The sequence below is a fragment of the Pistacia vera genome, unplaced genomic scaffold (assembly GCF_008641045.1).
Source record: "Pistacia vera cultivar Batoury unplaced genomic scaffold, PisVer_v2 Contig512, whole genome shotgun sequence".
Classification (NCBI taxonomy): Eukaryota; Viridiplantae; Streptophyta; class Magnoliopsida; order Sapindales; family Anacardiaceae; genus Pistacia; species Pistacia vera.
Genome location: NW_022196349.1, coordinates 339,965 through 359,729, shown reverse-complemented (window position 1 = coordinate 359,729; position 19,765 = coordinate 339,965). Strand labels below are relative to the sequence as shown.

The 19,765-nt window shown below is 33.5% G+C and overlaps 1 protein-coding gene across 18 annotated transcripts; it reads left to right on the top strand.

Moving 5' to 3' along the window:
- Positions 1 to 3,271: 3,271 nt before the first annotated feature.
- Positions 3,272 to 9,918, top strand: LOC116106385 (molybdopterin synthase sulfur carrier subunit-like). Of its 18 annotated transcripts, none has more exons than XR_004124305.1 (6): positions 3,272 to 3,412; positions 4,445 to 4,473; positions 5,187 to 5,257; positions 7,736 to 7,837; positions 8,609 to 8,759; positions 9,687 to 9,918. XR_004124305.1 is itself a non-coding variant. In XM_031392747.1 (6 exons), the coding sequence occupies exons 1-5, from the start codon at positions 3,378 to 3,380 to the stop codon at positions 9,441 to 9,443; spliced, it is 258 nt and encodes an 85-aa protein (XP_031248607.1). In that variant the 5' UTR covers positions 3,272 to 3,377; the 3' UTR covers positions 9,444 to 9,477; positions 9,687 to 9,918. The 18 variants fall into 18 exon arrangements, 10 of the variants coding, with proteins under 10 accessions (XP_031248607.1, XP_031248605.1, XP_031248614.1 ...); XR_004124304.1 differs by having other exon boundaries at positions 8,579 to 8,759; XR_004124307.1 differs by having other exon boundaries at positions 3,272 to 3,419; positions 7,681 to 7,837.
- The last annotated feature ends 9,847 nt before the right edge of the window (positions 9,919 to 19,765 follow it).

Here is a 19,765-nt window from a genome sequence, read left to right as displayed (position 1 = left end):
AGGCTGGTGTTCCTATGAAAAAAAATGATAAAATTAAAACAGCTAGCAACCTCTAATAGTTAAAAAGATGTAGTGTCATCCTACTTTGAGGAGAAAACGTAAGAGTATGCAAACATGCAAACATGACCTTCTTATAACTAAGGGGAGAGAGTACCAAAGAAGTTTGGTACATTTGTTTTATTATTTTGGATAGGATTTTTGAAATAGTATTAGGAATTTTGGTTGGGTTATTATTACAAGAATATGATTTGAATAATAGAGTGTTTGATAGAGTATTTTGACCTTGTTATTTGTGTTGAATAAATTGTTGAATATTTATTTGATATATTTTTTATAAATGATTTATTGATATAATATTTTGGTGCATTTTGCTAAAATAATTTATTATTATAGCCTCAAAACTTATCAATTTATATTTTAATAATATTAAACATTTGATTGGTAATTTCGTAACTATTAAATATTAAAAAAAAAACTCATATTAATTTCAAGTACTAATCCAACTGTTTAAAAACACCACATTAATACATATATGACAAAGCTACTAATTATTAACCCTTAGAATTGTTTGTACACATATACTCTATTAACAACTATGACCTAGTTATATGTGCTACCCACAGTTCAGTCGTTATGTTATCATGTACAGTCGTCATGTTGTCTATTTGTGAAAGAAGCAGGGAGCTGTGCGCCAAAATAGTTCAGATCGGCCTGATTGAGCTTCGCCAGAGGTTGAATGCAGGTGGAAGAGAAGTTGCAACGGTGGTTGGTGTTTGGAAGAAGAGGGACTGAAGAAATAAAGAAGACGAAAGAAATAAAGAAGAAAGAAGGGTAGATGGTAGGTGGAGGAGAGACTTGTCACAGTGGTTAAGGGAGAGAGACCAAAGAAATAAAGAGGAAGAAGAAGGAATAAAGGAAGAAAGAAGTAAAAAAAAAAAAAAAAATTGCAGATATAGACCCCACCAACATAGCGGTCAAATATGGTAAGAGTAGTGTTTAGAGTAAACGATATATTCCCACCTAAGGTTTGACGAAATCTTAAGTTGGTACCCTAAGTTCCATTTATTCTAGATTCAAACCCTTAAAGTAACAGAAAATAGTTAGATATAACGGCTCAAGGGTAAATTGGTCATTTCACAAAGGAGGCGCACATTAGCATATCGCTGCCCCTAACAAAGATCCGGCGCACGTTCGCAACATCGCGGCCGATGTTTTTCACCCTTTTCCGGCGATTCTTCCACCCAAAATCACCCTTGTCACCACCATTCGAACCCTCATCCTCCCCTCTACAAAACCTTACCCTTGAGAATCCCTCATCGCCCGCCGATAGCCAGCCAAGACAGCTGTCACATGCGACTGGTTTTCGTTGGTCTCCACAGGCGAATGGCCATTAAACGATTGCTGGGACATAGGGGTTTTGTAGATTAGGAGACGTTGGTTGCAGTGGTGACGTCAAATTAGATTTTCGTCGGCCGGAATCGACCGGGATCCAACGAAGAACGACGAAAACCTAAGCTTGACGGCACCGGCAATTGGAGGGCCCAATGAGTCGGGAACCAGAGGGCTTTTGGATGACGGACGATGGGGAAGGTGATGGAGGTGACCAGAGGTTTCGCCGCCATCGGAAATAGCCCAGATCTGGTGAAAACCGAGATGGTACGCAGTCATTGAGGGTGTAATTGAAGTAATTTTAAAATAAGATGGTTAATTTTATAATTTTATTAATTTAGGGGTTAAAACATAATTTATTAATTTAGGGTTAAGGGCATTATGGTAATTACACCCTCACTACCCTAAAAAATGTTAACAGTATTATTTTAAGGGTGAGAATCTGGAATAAATGGAGCTTGGGGTACCAACCTGGGATTTCATCAAACCTTGGGTAGGAATATGTCGTTTACTCTAGTATTTATTGAATACAAATTTTTAAGGAATAAAACAAACACTATTTCAAAAATTGTATCCCAAATACTGAGGGGGCGTTTGGTTCAGGAATGTTAGATTACTGAGAATGTTGGATTATTGGGAATATTGGATTACTGGAAAGATAGATTACCTTGAAAGATTACTAGGAATCTTTAAGAAAATATGTTTGGTTAGTTGGTGGGTATGTTATATTAATATGGTTGGTTATGAGGAATAAATTGGTGGGTATGTTATTTAAATTACCAAATTGTCCCCTTTACAAATATTAATATAATATTGTTTTTATTATTAATTTTTGAATAATTTCTTTTAACCCCCAATATTTCAGATTTAGTTAAAACACCCCTACTTATAGAAAACTTTAATTTATTACGAAATCACCCCCACCTCCTGCCGTCGCCTGCTGCCACCGCAGACCACCGCCAGAAGTCTCCGAAAGTCCCCATCAGCAACTCACCGTGACTAAGAGGCTTTGATATGGCCGTTTTCGGCCATATTGATGGCCGAAAACGACCATATCAGGCCAGATCTGGTCGAAAATGGCCAGATCTATTCTAGCCATTTCCGACCAGATCGGTGGCCATTAGCGGCTAGATTTGGGCGAGATCTGGCCGTTAACGGCCACGGACGTGGCCGTTAACGGCCAGATCTCACCCAGATTTGGCCGGAAATGGCCAGAATAGATCTGGCCATTTTCGGCCAGATCTGGCGGTTTTCGGCCATCAATATGGCCGAAAACGTCCTTATCGATGACTCCCAGAGCCTCCCACCGAAACTCATTCTTTTTTAGGGACTCCGACGAGTTTTTCGAGGCGGTCCGTGGTGGTTGGCCACTGTAGGCGGTGGTGCCTGGGTGGCAGTGGTGGTGGTGGCTGAGTGGCAGTGGTAGTGGTGGCTGAGTGGTAGTGGTCTGTAAATTGTTTTAAATACAAAAACATTATTGTCCAAAATTTTAGTTAAGCAAGGGTAAAATTGAAATAGGATATTAATGTAAAGTTATTTTAAGATGAGGGCATTATTGTCCAAAATTTTTATTAATAAGGGATAAAATTGTAACAAAAAAGGATAACCCTGGTAATCTCAGAATACTTAAGAAAATAGAGGTAATCAGATTACCTCCAATATTACCAATAGTAACTGCTATTGATATTTGAAGATTACCGAAATCTTATATTACTTGATAATCAAATGTGGTAATCAAGTAATATCAGATGACATTACCCCAATAATCTGACATTGATAGAAATAATAACCCAAACGCACCCATATAACAATATTTAAATAAAATATAAAATATATATTACATGGTTATTTAGCTCATCCCATCCCACCATAGCGGCATAGCCTTTCACATGTCTAAAAGAACATAATAATATTTAATTCTGAAAATAAATCCACAAGTCATTCTTATTTCAATTTTGTCGCTTCATTTTCGTCTTCCTCTTCTCTCCATGCTCCACCGTCTCCCCCACGACCTTCTCTTCAGGTTCCCGGTAACTCTCCTTTACAATAGCTTTTTATTCTTTGAATTTGTTTGCTGGGTTTTGGTTTAAATTTGGTTCTATACTTCTGTATATTAATATAATCCTGATTCATTGCTCGTAACTATTCAATTTACTGATTCATGAATAATTATTATTTTTCTGTTTTAATTTTTTTTTTCTGGGTATGACTTATGAGTGACATATGTGATATCTAGAGCAAGGACTTTTTTTTTCCTTTTTGTGGGAGCTGAAATATTTAAGGTTTTGTTGTTTTTGAATGCTGGTTGTGCTAATTGAGAGCCAACATGATAGTGTGTGTTGGACTTGAGAGTGCTTTGGGAACTGCCAGAAGTGCTTTTAAATGTTCAAAAGTGGCTTGTGTTAATTTTGTGGAGCTGGGTTTAAAAGTGATTTTGAAGGAAGTGTTTTCTTAGTAGAAGTGCTTTTCATAAAAGCACTTAAGTGTACCTTTCTGAAAATGTTTATTAAGTGTTTTTTTTAAATACTCACTTTACTCTTTAAGAGCTGTTTGTTGCCACAAGATAAATAGAGAATTATCTAGTGCTTCTCCCAAAAGCACTTTTTTAAAAGCATTTTTATTGGTTTCAGCTAGACACTACAGTAGAGCTTACAGCTTTTAGCTTTTAACTATTTGACAACATTTTCCAGAGGCACTTCCCAAACTCCCTATGATTATTCGGAAAAATTGTGGCTATTTTTAGCTGATGTTTCACTACTTTCTTATTTTGAATTGCAGTTAAAAAAAGATTTCACTCAGTTAATTTCTGAAATTTGAGTTGTGTTGCAAAAGGGCAAAAGCATATTGTTGATGTTAGGGGAGATTATATTGCCGTCCTGAATGGTTTCTTGAATAGAATGTTGGGTTCTTTTTGTTTCCTGAAGTATGTGCTCAAGCTAAACCTCTGTATACAATACAGTGATACACATTAACAGAGTGGTCTTCAACTTGTTTCTTGATAGTTTCATACATATATCAGTAGTAACATTCTGAGTTTAACTTTGAATTTATGCAGGTTTCATTCACCTCAACATGATGGAAAAGGTATACATTATTTGATATAAGGACTGTAAGTGTTTGAGATGGGGTCAATTTGGAATGATGTAAAATGAAGTAAATGGAGGTGCCAAAACTTAGGAAATGAAATAAGTAGGGTTATATGTTTTAATTGACATCATGTAATCTTTTATCTGAAGCATAAGGTGGCTCTGCCACCGGGAACTTATGCTCAAATTTACATATTTGCTCTGTTTGCTGGGAAAGGCATAGCCTAAAATCCACTCTCTCATCACAGATAATGATTACAGTGCTAGTACCAATCTTTCTTGTTACGTCTTTAGGGTGAGATTACCTACTTAGATTCTAGTTTATCAAGGGGAATAAGTTCTACTAGCAGGCATGTTACAGTGATTTTATCTTCTAGGATTTGAAACATTTTTTAGTTGGGCTTTGTTTGGCAATTTAAAAATCAACCACTGTAAGAATAGGTTATAAACTTGACTTCGATGAATCTCTGAATGCCTTCTACTTGTGAGTTGTAGGACAATGTTGGATTGATTTGTTTACTTTCGTTTACAAATTATTTTTATCTGGACTATTTTTTCAGAGAACTTAGATTCTTGTTCTCTCTGATGTAACTCTTGGCAATTATGTTGCTTCTTGATATTGATTTTTATCACGGCTTAGAATTTGACATTGTTGCAGTGAGTAGTTCCATTTTAATTGACACATTTCTGTATCTACTATGGATGCTACAGAAAGAGAAACCAAGTCTTGGAATTCAGATTGTATATCTATAGAGAACAACATATCATCGGTTCAAATAAAGGTATTGTTCTTTGCCAGAGCTCAAGATTTAACCGGTTTAAGTGATTTACCACTGGAAGCATCATATGGTAGTACAACTGAAGATTGCTTGAACAAGCTTGTTGCAAAGTTTCCAAGCTTGGAAGAGATCCATGGCTGCATGGTTCTTGCTTTAAACGAGGAATATGCAAATTACTCAATTATTGTTAAAGATAAAGATGAATTGGCCATTATCCCTCCTATAAGTGGTGGCTAATTATTTGCATTCATAAAGAAAATAGAAGAAAACGAAGTTGATGACTATATATGTTTATTTTATATTCAGAAGAAAAACAAATGACCTTAAATAATTTTATTCTCTCGTCAATGGAGTTATTTTTTACACACTTAATATTCAGCATTTTTTTTTTTTTTTTTGTGGCTTGATTTAATACAATTAAGATGTGGTATGCTACAAGTAAATATCTGCACAAAAATGAGTGCTAATTTTAGGATGAGTGATCAGTTTAATTCAATTGACATAATGTCTATTAGACTCTTATTTTATGTTAGTATTTTAACTTTTAAATTTCTTAGGTTTCTATATAGGATTAATATTTTCTTACCTTATCGATTAAAGTCCCTATTGTTCTACAGTTAATAGATTTAAGTTTCTCATATATTGATTTTCTAGAGCTAGAATAATATTAAGCCTAGTTTTACTTTGTATTAAGTTATTATGTATGATGTGTAACATTTGTACTGAGAATTTGTGCAATCAATCAAGTTTTTGGGGAGAGGACACTAAAATTAGGAATGTCATGATGTCTATTTTGATCATGATGTCACAAGTAGAAGTTTAAGTTGTAGATCTGATGAAGAAATAATGATTGTTTAGAAATTATTGTCACTAAAAGCTTATAGTATTTAGAAATTGTTCTCAATGAGTACTATCAGTATGCTATTTTTTTGTCTTCGAATGTTGCGTATAAGGTATTGCCTGTGTCTATAATTGCAGAAACATAGTTCAGCTCTCAGGTTATTCTTTTTTCCATTAAGAAATATTAAAACTAGAGACCTTCTATGATAAGGTTTATTTAAGTCGCATATTATGATACGTTGATTGCTATGAGAACAAGTAATACATCTTAGAAGCTTATATTGTTTGAAATTTTACCTTCACTTTCATCAAATAGTGTTTTCTATTTACTTATTTAATCAACAACATTTCCATTTCATGCAACACAACAAGCTTTTGTGTAAAGCACTATAATGCTTTTGTTGTGTTCCTGCATTTCAAACTGAGTACTAGTTATACTGATGGAACTTTTCAGCTTCAGGTAATATGCATTGTGATTAGCTTAGTATCAAAATTTGAAGTTTTTCTTAAATGCTTAATTCTGAGGCTGGTATTGGGTTGATTATGTTTATATTTGATACATTGCCTGAGTTCTATGGTTCATGGGGAAATTACTGCTTTCATAATTTGTTGCTGTATTCTGTATGTTTTCCCTGCCTAATACTAAATTACTGGTTGGTTTGATATGATAGATCTTTACTCGTTTTGATACACTCCTTTTAATTTTTTAAAGTGTTTGTGACACACATTTCTTGATTCAACTGACCTATGCATGATGCTTGGGGGAATTGAGCTCATTCTTTGTTCTAATTAATTTCTTCAAATATGCATGTTTTTGTTGAAGTAAATGCACATCATTACACCTTGTTTTAGGAGGTTAAGCCCCCAGCTAGAGTAATAAGTTATTATACTGTTTATCTATTCTGAATTTACTATGTAATGCTATACTATTGAATTTTTACATTGAAGCTGCTATGTAATGCACATCATTCGTTTTAGAATACTCATCAGTTTATTAATTGTGATGTCGAGGTGGGAAATTTTTTCAATTAAATAATTTAAGTCCTTGGCACTCGGAGAAGTGTAAAATTATTGAATTTATTCTATCAAATCATTTGAAGATGCAACACCTATTCCAATGTTTTCTTATTCTTGTTATTTGTTATTTATAAATAAAAACACTATTGAGCCTTTTTCTTCCCAACTGAGGCTTAAACTATTAGTGATAGCATATGATGATTAGAGCAAGGATATTTCTCCAACAACAACATTCTAGTTTTCCCTTCCTGAGAATCGAAAAACCCACACTTGCCAAAGCTATTTCTAATCTTACTACTGCATCATTCATTAGAGTGGTTGGCTCAGGATTTGTTCGTAAGTATGCAGGCAAATTCACAACTTCTTATGTCTTTCACTACATTGGATGAAACTTGTGCTATATTTGATAGGTCATCCTTAACATTCTACAAATCCTGTGTGCTTGCTGGATAACTGCAAAGCTTGTATCGTTAGTGGAAAGGAGTATTCTCCTTAATTTTGGAAGTTCCATATCATTTATACTTTTAGGGAGTTATAATTTATGATATCTTTCGTTTTGTATACATCAGGCCAATTGGATGGCTGGTGTTAGATTCCATCCTGCTAAAGGAAATGCCCCTGCAGTTATCTTTATCAAGGAGGTGGATGCTTTTGCTGCTGCTAGGTTTGACACAAATTGGAGCTGATAGAGAAGTTGGATTAATCCTTTTGAAGCATATGAATCAGGTATCACTGGATAAATATAAAGAATTCAAAGAACTACTTTTATAGATTTTCATGGGCATTGATTGAGCATAATAATGATTTGGGTTTATAGAAAATTTATCATGAAATGATTCGAAATTAGTTTGTTTTGTAATCAATTCTTACTAATTTTAGTCTTATAATTAAATGTTATTCTGGATGGATGTGTTTGATCACACAACTAATTAAGCTATCCCAGAAGGCTTGTCCAAAGAAATAAATTCCCTGTGGCCTAATAGATGGCCTAGGCGGCTCTTCCTGAAGTTAGTTCCCTTCCAAATTTCTGCTGCTTATTTTAGTTTCTATAGATTTTACAAGAGAAGTTGTGTGGCCAAAATGTTTAGTTAAGTTTGGTTTACTGATTAAAAAGCTTTTTGATTATATTGAATGCTTGACCTATGCTTTAACTTGGGTAGTTCAATAATTTTCTTGTTGCTGTTACCAATTTCCAAATATGCTAAAACTGCTGAAGTACAATGTTGTGAAACTTGAGAGTAACAAATTAACTCTGGTGAACGAAAATTTAACATGATGTGGGGGATGTGTATTTTTTGTTTTTAAGAATGATTATAAAACATTTCTCCAACGTAATTACCTGATCTGAATGAGTGAATGAGCATTTGTAAGAGATACAAATGAGCTGCTCTATTTTCTCCCCTGTTTTCTGCGTTTTTAGTAATGACTATTTTCAGTTATTTAAGTGGTTATTTGTTGAATCCACATCCAAACAAAACAATTGTCCATCGGTTGCAGGAGAACAAACCAATGGATGTATCATGTTTTCCAAAGACTTTTAGAAGGGTTATTGAACCAATGAGAAGAACACTGATACGGCTCTGAATTTTACAAATAAAGAGGGCCAGAAGTGCTCATGAATATCCTATTGTTTGTGTTTGTTGTAGAGGTATTCGGTTATGTTTGTTCATTTTTATACATTTGGCAGAACTCACTAATGGGATCTTGAAAGATTTTGTTATAAAGTATATCTATCTTATTAAGAGGGGGTTTGTTTGAGCAAATCAGCTTATAAGTTCTAAAATCAAGTTAATCTGTTTGTTTGTAACTTTTTTGAGCTTGTAAACTAAAAAAAAAAAAAAAAAGTGTTTGGGGGAACCTACTTTTTTGGGGGGGTTTACTCAAGAGATTTTAAGTCCAATTCCTCTCGATTGTTTATAGGGGTCGTCACTTGAAGGTATACCTAATCGTTAATTTCAAGGTTCAAAGGATTAGTCGAGGTGTGCACAAATTGACCCGGACATCAATGACCCTGCTAGGTGTTTAAAGCAATTTTTCAATTATACCATTACCACCAATAAACGGTCATGAATCATATTGAATAACAAAAATGTATCCCTCTTTTAAACATTTTGTCAAACACCTTGGCCTCGTCTCTCTACCATTGATATCCAACAAACTTGTTATCTACTACTTAGAAACTATCCAGAAGAGTAACAGGTCTTCTTGGTCTTCTCTTTAATCAATATTTATTCCTCTGACCGCGTTTTCTCCCTCAGCATCAACATTCCTGTCTCGTTGACTTTTGCTCTCTTACATTTTGTTGTAATAGAAAGGTCCAAGAAAGTCATAAGAAGTCGCGTGGAAGGGAGCAACATTTCCTTATGGTGAATTTTACTTCTTAAAATTGAGAATCTCTTTGGTCTGTTCACTGATTTCGCATCATGAAATCTTGTATTTTCCATTTATGGCTTCTTCATTATCATTGTTATCTTGTAATTCCTTTACCCTTCAAGCCAAATTTGATGTTTTCCTTAGTTTCAGAGGTGAGGATACTCGTGATATCTTTACTAGTCATCTCTATGCCGCTTTGCAGCGAAAACAGATTGAAACCTTTATTGATGACAGTGGACTTCAAGAGGAGATGAAATTTCACCTTTGCTTTTGATAGCAATTGAATCATCCAAGATTTCAGTAGTCATTTTTTCAAAAGACTATGCGTCTTCCCGATGGTGCTTGGATGAACTTGTACAAATTCTTGAATGTAAGAAATTGAATAACCAAATGGTTATACCAGTATGCTTCCATGTAAATCCGTCGGACATTCAGAAGCAAACAGGAACTTTCGGGGAGGCGTTTGTGAAGCATGAAGAACGGTTCAAAATGATGGGAAACAAGGTTCAGAACTGGAGGAATGCTTTGACAGAAGCGGCCAATTTATCTGGATGGGTTCCTCTGTAACCAAGTAATTCAACTCTTCTCTAAAGTCTTTATAATTTTCTAACTAGCAATGCTATATGAGAACCTTTAAACTTCTAACAGAGTAAATGTAAATGAAAATTAAACTTTAGACGCCATTCATTTATTATTATTATTTTTTTTAAATCTTCTATTTGATTGATGCTGTGAGAACTGTGATTACATAAATTTTTTTTTTTTTTTTTTTTTTTTTTCTTATTTAATTCGTATGTCCTTTGTTGTGAACTTGTTGTATCAAGCTTTATATTCAATACTAGTGACCTCTCTAACTTGTTTGGATGTTATAATACACAGAATGAGTTTATTGAAATTTCTGGTATTACTTAAACTGTTTAACTCCCATTTGAGTTCTATAAGACATCTTATTTAAATGCATTTTTAAGAAATGACTGGATAAAGATTATATTGTAGTGTATTTTTTATTGAATGATTATTTATTAAGCTTGCCTTTGTTATTAGAGTCATAAAGATATCCCAGATAGCCTTTTGATAAATTAATTTCTTCAGTACTATAGGACATAATCTTGTCAAAATTCTTTTATTTATGTGGACAAATTAAGGGGTATTCACAATTCTAGTCCTCTACTGGAAAAGAAAATACAAATTGCTTTATATATTATGCTATCATGGTACATTCCAACTCAGTACTATTTATCTTCACATTTGATCCTGAGGCAACACTTGTAGACGAAATTGTCAAAGATATTTTGAAGAAATTGAAAAATATATCTATCTCAAGTGATTCTAAAGGCTTTGTTGGACTAGAGTCACGCATTAAGCAATCAAGTCATTGTTATGCATGAGTATTTGAGTTTTCAAAATTCCGAATTATAGGAATTTGGGGAATGGGTTTTAAACCAAATTTCTTGTGAATTTGAAGGTTGCTACTTTTTTATAATGTTAGAGAAGAATCAGAAAAATGTGGATTAATTCATCTAAAGACCAAGTTCTTTCTCAAATATTAGAAGAAGAAAATCTCAAAATAGGTACTCCCATAATTCCTCAACTATCCAGGATAGACTTCGACGCAGAAAAGTTTTCATTGTTCTTGATGTTTTAAATATTTTGAACAATTTAAACTCTTAACTGAGGGCTTGACCAATTCGTTCGTGAAGTAGAATTATTATAACTACTTGGGATAAACAAGTGCTTTGTAGCTGTGGAGTGCATACCGTACCATATATGAGGTTGAGGAATTCAACCACAATGAAGGTCTGTGTGTTTTGTAATTATGCCTTTAAACAAAGTCGTCCCTAAAGATCTTGTGGAGCTCTCAGTAGTGTTATAATTATGCAAAGACAATCCATTAGCTCTAAAGTGTTGGTTCCTCCTCTTTCAAAAGAGCAAACGTGAATGGGAAAGCGCATTGTATAACTTGAAATGGTTTGTGATCCCAAAGTTCATGATATGTTAAAGCTAGTTATACAGACTAAACAGTTACAGAGATGAGAAAGAGATATTTCTTGATATCATGTTTCTTTAAAGGAGAGGATAAAGATAATGTAGCTCAATAATGCTAGATCGTTATTAATCTCTTAATTTTGGATTGGATAATCTCATTAGAAATCTCTCATCACAATATCAAATAACAAGTTGCAATGCATGATTTATTGCAAGAAATGGGTTGGGAAATTGTTTTCCAAGAATCTCCCAAGGAGCTTGCCATGTTCTACAACACATTGAAAAAAAATAAGGTCAAGAGCCTATGAATTTCATTTTATTTCTTATTTAAATGTCTAATAACAACAATCAATCCATACAATTTTATCTTTACCTTTGTAGATTTATGAAGCTTTTATGCATTTATATTCACTTATGCTTTGTTGTTTTTTGTTGAAATATAAAATAGAAATAGAATTATTCTTTGTAATATAGGAAATAGAATTTAATAGGAATAGAAATAGAATTATAATAGGAATGTAACATTTACTTCCTAGATTAGTTTTTTGTTTTTGCTATAAATTCATTGTACATTTCATTATGAATAGAAAAATATTTCTCCACATGGTATCAGAGCCAAGTGTCTGAAATTTCAAATTTTTTTCTTCTCTCTTTCTCGGAATTTTTTTTTCCGGCGACTGTTCTCCGGCAACGTCAGAATCTGGTCTAATCACACCAGACTGATCGTCTTCCCATCGTCGTCATAACCCAGTGATTTCGTCGCCGGCCGCCGCTGCACGCGCCCTCACGCGCCGCTTGTTTTCCGGCGAGTTTCTGTTTTTTCCGGTGCACGTAAGTTTTTGCTTTTCTGTCAGCTTCAAGACACCTAACCTTCTCATGGATTACTCAAAATCAGCCTCTCAGTCACTACAAGGGGTTTTTTCTTTTGTTCGAGAGAAAGTTCTATCAGGGTGATTGCAACTAGTTATGTCAATTCCAACGACCAGTTAGCAGACATCCTCACTAAGTCTCTCAAAGGTTCTCGTGTTGACTTTATTTGTAACAAGGTTGGTGCATTGACTTATATGCTCCAGCTTGAGGGGAGTGTTGAAATATAAAATAGGAAATAGAATTATCTCTTTTGTAATATAGGAAATAGAATTATAATAGGAATAGGAAATAGAATTATAATAGGAATGTAACAATTTACTCCCTAGATTGTTTTTTGTTTTTGCTATAAATTCATTGTACATTTCATTATGAATATAGAAGAAATATTTCTCCACATTTTTGATTATCAGGGCACTGATTCAATTGAAGGCATATCTTAGATATGTCAAAAATAATAGACCTATGGTTAAGTTCTGGAGCCTTGGCAAGTATGTCTAATCTTAGACTACTGAAGTTTTATACTCCTAAATTTTACAAAGTGTTTGTAAAATGTCTAAAGTACATCTCTAGTTTGAGGATTTTTCTAAAGTGCGTCTTCCTCAGGGTCTGAAATATCTCAAATGAGTTGGGTATCTCCATTGGGAGGGATACCCTTTCAAAACATTGCCGTCAAAATTTGATATAGAGAACCTTGTTGAACTTAAATTGCCTTATAGCAAGGTGGAACAACTGTGGAAAGGACTAAGGCATTATTTATTATTATATATGTGTTATTTCATGTGTAAACTATGTGGTTCACTTATACTAATTTATTTTAATCATTTAATTTTTTTACAGCCTGCTTCCATGTTGAAATTGATTGATCTTCATGAGTCCAGATACTTGACTAGGATCCCAGACCTCTCACATGCCCAGTGCTTGAGGTTGTGAATCTCAGATATTGCAAAAATAGAATCTTCCAAAGATTTCAGGCAGTATAAAACAATTAGATTTATCTGGGACCAGAATAGAAGAAATTCCTACTAGCATTTGTGAAATGAAATCTCTTGGTAGGCTTAAACTTTGGAATTGCTCAAAGCTTAGGAGTTTCCCAGAAATCTTAGAGAAAATAAAAAATTTACAATATCTTTCTGTAGCTAGAGCAACTAAATTAAAGAGCTGCCATCTTCTATTGAACATTTAAATGGGCTTCATGAGTTGACATTGGTGGATCTCAAAAATCTTGAGACCATTCCAAGTGTATTTGTAGCTTGACATCTCTATGCTCATGTATCTTTCTGGTTGCTCAAAGTCGATAGATTGCCAGATAACTTGGGGAATTTAAAATTTTTGAGGACCCTCCATGCAAGAAGAACTGCTATTAGTGAATTACCATCCTCTTTGCTGTTGTAAAGAACTTCAAGTTCTAGATTGTTTCTCATGTAGAAGTTTGGTATTGCCCTCGTTTTCAGTTTTAGGTTCCTTAACACACTTAAATCTGTCTTATTGCTATCTAGCTGAAATCCCTGAAGATCTTTGTTGTATGTCCTCTCTGGAATATTAAATCTACAAGGGAACAATTTTGAGAGCTTACCTAGAAGCATCAAACAACTTTCTCAGCTAAAGCGTCTTTGGATAAGCAATTGTAAATGATTAAATCATTGCCAGAGCTTCCGGTTGTCACTACTTTAGATGCAAGGAATTGCAAGAAGCTCCAATCATTCCCAGAGCTTCCATCACACCTAGAAGAATTAAATGGAGACGAACTGGAAATAGTATATGAGCGCTGTTGCCAATTTGCATATGCTAGAATCGAGTTCATATTTACAAACTGCCTGCAACTGAATCAAAAGCATGCACACAATGTTTTGGTGATTCACAACAACGAATTCAACATATGGCAACTACATCGTTAAGACTTTGTCATGAAAAGGTACCGTTTTGCTCTTTCTCTATCTCTCTCTAGTTCTCAGAAATCATGAATTTTCATTTATATTTCAGGTATTTGAAAAAAACACCTTCAACTAGTTTTATGTCTACCAGGAGTAAAATTCCTGATTGGTTTAGCTCAAAATTCAGGATCTTCGATAACTATTGTGCCACCTCAGCATTTGTGCAACAGAAAGTTCATTGGTTTGCTCTATGTGCCATTATTGCTTTGAGGGGATTATTGTGGTCGTGGTCTTTATGTTGGTTGTTCTTACCAGTTTCAAAGCAATGATAATCATTGGGATCACTCTATATTTGGATTGAACCTTTCAGTTACTGGTAGGTGGCCAATCACGTTCATTGATTCCGATCACATCGTACTGGTTAGTCCTGTCCGGGTTCTTAAGGAGACTATACAACTGCCTCATTTAATTTCCGTCCGTCTATCTATGGTTACAAAGGCCCTGTAAAAGGTTGCAAGGTAAAATGTTGTGGGGTTCTCTGCTATATACACAGCCCAATGTGATCCAATTGAACTTGTCTATCGAGAAATGGCTCCTAGGATGACACTAGTAACCACAGTAAAACTAGGAAACGCCATGATGTCACAACCCTGAGCAGATCAATACGAATGAAAGTAGAAGTGGAGGAACTTGATGAGAATGGAACCAAATCTAAGAGAGTTTGCAAAATGTAAAATCGTGCTTGTTGATTATTATTACTCAACAATTGGACTTTTGGGACTCTGTTCAACTATCAAGGCTTCTGGTGTTTCTCTATCAACTTAATGGTACTTTACCTATCATAACTTTCACGTTTGTATGAATTTAAGAATACTAGACTTATAGTAATAATGTGATGTCGATTTGGCATAACAATGTTTTACCACATCAGTTTATGATTTATGTGGTGTTACCGAATCAATTTACATTTGGGTACAAAGTGGAGATTCTTTTTTAGTATTACTCTTATAGAATGATACGTAATGTTCATAGTTGTTATTAATTGTGTTTTATTAAAATTTTATGAGCATTTTGTGTTTAAATATCTTGATTTTGCTTTTTAATTCTTTTTTTTTTTTTTTTCATATTTGAATAGCATTTAAATCTTAGAATTTGGTGACTTGATCTGTGTAATTAAGCTTGGTTTGGACTTGAGGGCGTTAGCAAGGATTTCAATAAACCAAGTTTGAATCAATTAGAAAGGTAATAGGCATACTTTAATTATGTTAGTAAAGGAAGGGTTATAACAAGCTGAATGAAGGCTTTAATGATTATTAAATTGAATTGGTGTTGCATATTTTTAGGTTTATGTGGATTTTTGTTTAACTTACATCCTTTTTGTACATTGTAAATATTTGGTTACATTTGATTCTGGAAATGCTCGAATTGGTTGGTTAGATCAATAATTGATCGATTTCTTTGATAATGAAAGAGAACTACTTTATTTTGTTTGGCGAAGGGATAATAACTCACTGCAAACAAGAGTATAGATTTTTTTTTTTCCTGTTTATTGAGAAGTTTCCGTAGATTAATTTGAATTTAACTGGATAGAGAAGTGTTGATCGTGGTCTTATAGGGCCTTCTTGGGCCTCTTCTTTTAGGTTTAGGAAAATGACTTTTAGCCCCCATCTCCTCCTTTAAATGAGGGTATAATAGTAATAAAAAATATTTCCTTGATACTTTTATTTCAAAGCTTTGAATTTGTAGTTAAACAAAAAAGTAAAAAAAAATTAGGTCAATTAGAATTCAAAATTTCACAAGTAAATTAAAGCTTATTGTATTAATTATTAAAACTACTTAATGTTCTTTTCTATTTTCAGATCTCATCTTTCTAGACTTAAAAGAAAACAAAACTACCACTTGATCTTCTTTTATAAAGTTATTTATTAGTTTATTTTTTCTTTTCATTTTTTGTTTTTCTATTATGAGTTTTATATTTTGAAGAACTGTTACGAATTACATTATTTAAATAGATAAATGATCATACAACGAGAAATTACTAGAATTTAAATCAAACAAGGTATTTATTTTAGTTTTTAGAGTGTTTTTAGAGTTGACAACTTCATAGAAACTATGTATATGAAAATTTTATATCTTAATCAAATCAATGAATATGTATAACACCATTTTTAATTATTTCTCTTATATGGGTTGAGAGAGGACTGGTTTTCGATAAACGGACTTCTTATTTTTTAATAAATTTTATAATGATAAATTTATCCAAATATTAAATTTTTTAAATTTAAATTTAGTTTTCTGTTTTTACAAATACTCTAAACACCCCACATTTATCTCATAAACATGAAATCATAGTTAGAACTAAAAGATAGTTCTTATATAATATTGTTATGCCCGGAAAAATAAGGGCTGACGTGGGAAAGTCACGTGAAGGGTGACCTGCTCCCGTCAGAGCAACACGCACACGTCAGACCTGCCAAATGATATGAAGCTCACACGTGTCCCTTTGCCCTGCAATAAATCATGCGAAATCAGCTTGGGAAGAGAGCAATGGGACATAAAGCCGGATTATATCCTGACAATCACACCAACCCATGGATTTAATGATAATTACACGCTTCAGCTTGATATAAAATGAAGAAGACCCCTTCATTAAGNTTCGAATTTAGTCTTAGAGTCTTCTAGTACAACCTCTTTGTATTGCACTTCCATGATCAAGCCTTGCAAAGCCTCTTTCATTCTCTTTGTCTTTGCCCTAGTCATTGGATCGCTAATTCCTTGCAAAGGATCTTGGGAATATTTGGGAACATCAACTTGGTCAGCACCTCGATCTCCATTAAATTACATGAAGCTCCAATCATTACTAGAGCTTCCACCTTACCTGAAAGAATTAAATGCAGATGAACTGGAAATAGTATATGACCGCTGTTGCCAATTTGCATATACCAAAATCGAATTCATATTTACGAACTGCCTGCAACTGAATAAAAAAGCATGCAACAACATTTTGGTAGATTCACAACTACATATGGCAACTACATCATTAAGACTTTGTCATGAAAAGGTACCTTTTTGCTCTTTCTCTATCTCTCTATTCTTAGAAATCATGAATTTTCAATTTTATTTCAAGTACTTGATAAAACACCTTCAACTAGTTTATGTCTACCTGGGAGTAAAATTTCTGAGTGGTTTAGCTGTCAAAGTTCAGGATCTTTGATAACTATTGCGCTCCCTCAATATTTGTGCAATAGAAAGTTCATCGGAGTTGCTCTATGTGCCGTTATTGCATTTGAGGGGAGTTATTGTGGTCGTGATCTTTATGTTGGTTGTTCTTACCAGTTTCAAAGCAGTGATAACCATTGGGATCGCTTTATATTTGGATTGAACCTTTTAGTTACTGGTAGGTGGCCTATCAGGTTCCAATCACATCGTACTAGGGTATAGTCCTATTCGGGTCCTTAAGGGAGACTATACAACTGCCTCATTTAAGTTTCATCCATCTACTATGGATACAAAAGCCCTTTAAAATGTTGCAGGGTAAAATGTTTTGGGGTATCTCCACACCCAATGTGATCCAATCGAGCTTTTCTATCAATAAATTAACTCCTAGGATATCATAGCCTCTTTGGTTTCTCTATCGACTTAATGGTATTTTACCTATCATAACTTTCACGTTTGGATTAATTTAAGAACACCAGACTTATAGTATCCATACTCTCAAGTAATGTGGATATTGATTTGGCATAACTATGTTATTTACCACATCTTTTCATGATCTATGTTGTGTTACCAAATCAATTGTCACATTTGGGTACAAAGTTGAGATTCTTTGTTCTTTTTTTTTTTTTTTTTTTTTTTGGAAAACATCAACGTTGGAAGAGTTAAGCTCCAGCTAGAGTCTGTACTTGAATAATGTTAATTAACGATAGAAGCGTAAATTGAAATTTGTTAGAGTAGATGCCCTATAGCCAATCAATTATTGTAGAATTGACTCTTTGTAATAATGTTCATTAATCAATAAAAGGCATTTTATNTACACAGCCCAATGTGATCCAATTGAACTTGTCTATCGAGAAATGGGCTCCTAGGATGACACTAGTAGACCACATTAAAACTAGGAAACGCTATGATGATCACAACCCTGAGCAGATCAATACGAATGGAAGTAGAAGTGGAGGAACTTATGATGAGGAATGGGAACCAAATCATAAGAGAGTTTGCAAAATGTAAAATCAGTGCTTGTTGATTATTATTTCTCAACAATTGGACTTTTGGGACTCTGTTCAACTATCAAGGCTTCTTATGGTTTCTCTATCAACTTAATGGTACTTTACCTATCATAACTTTCACGTTTGTATGAATTTAAGAATACTAGACTTATAGTATAATGTGGATGTCGATTTGGCATAACAATGTTATTTACCACATCAGTTTATAATTTATGTGGTGTTACTGAATCAATTTTCACATTTGGGTACAAAGTTGAGATTTTTTGTTAGTATTACTCTTATTAATATAGAATGATACGTAATGTTCAATAGTTGTTACTAATTGTGTTTTATTAAATTTTTATGAAGTATTTTGTGTTTTAATATCTTGATTTTGCTTTTTAATTCTTTTTTTTTTTTTTCCCATATTTGAATAGCATTTAAATCTTAGAATTTAGTTTAGCATTTTATGCTTTTAGCAATTTCCTTGTTATAAGTTTTCCTATCTTTTCCTCGCCATGTTGTTATAAAATAAACTCCATAATTCTGGATTGAAAAAACTAAATGTTGATATGCAACGTTTATTTCATTTTTCTAGTGGCGAATGTTATTGTCTATGCCCTGTTTTCGTTTTTGTTATTTCATAGTTGCGTTTTATGCTTGTGTCTTGTATATTTGCAGAATAAGTTATATGTCTCTACGAATTTGGAAAACATCAATGTTGGAAGAGTTAAGCTCCAGCTAGAGTATGTACTTGAATAATGTTAATTTAATGAAAGAAACTAATAAACTGCGTAAATTAGAATTTTGGGTTTTTTTATCGGTGACTTGATCTGTGTAATGAAGCTTGGTTTGGACTTGATTGCATTAGCAAGGATTTCAATAAACCAAGTTTCAATCAATTAGATAGGTAATAGGCATACTTTAATTATGTTAGTAAAGGAAGGGTTATAACAAGCTGAATGAAGGCTTTAATGATTATTAAATTGAATTGGTTTTGCATATTTTTAGGTTTATGTGGATTTTTGTTTAACTTACATCCTTTTTGTACATTGTAAATATTTGGTTACATTTGATTTTGGAAATGCTCGAATTGGTTGGTTAGATCAATAATTGATCGATTTCTTTAATAATGAAAGAGAACTACTTTATTTTGTTTGGTGAAGGGATAATAACTCACTGCAAACAAGAGTATAGATTTTTTTTTTTTTTTTTCCCTGTTTATTTAGAAGTTTTTGTAGATTAATTTGAATTTAACTGGATAGAGAAGTGTTGATGGTGGTCTTATAGGGCCTTCTTGGGCCTCTTCTTTTAGGTTTAGGAAAATGACTTTTAGCCCCCATCTCCTC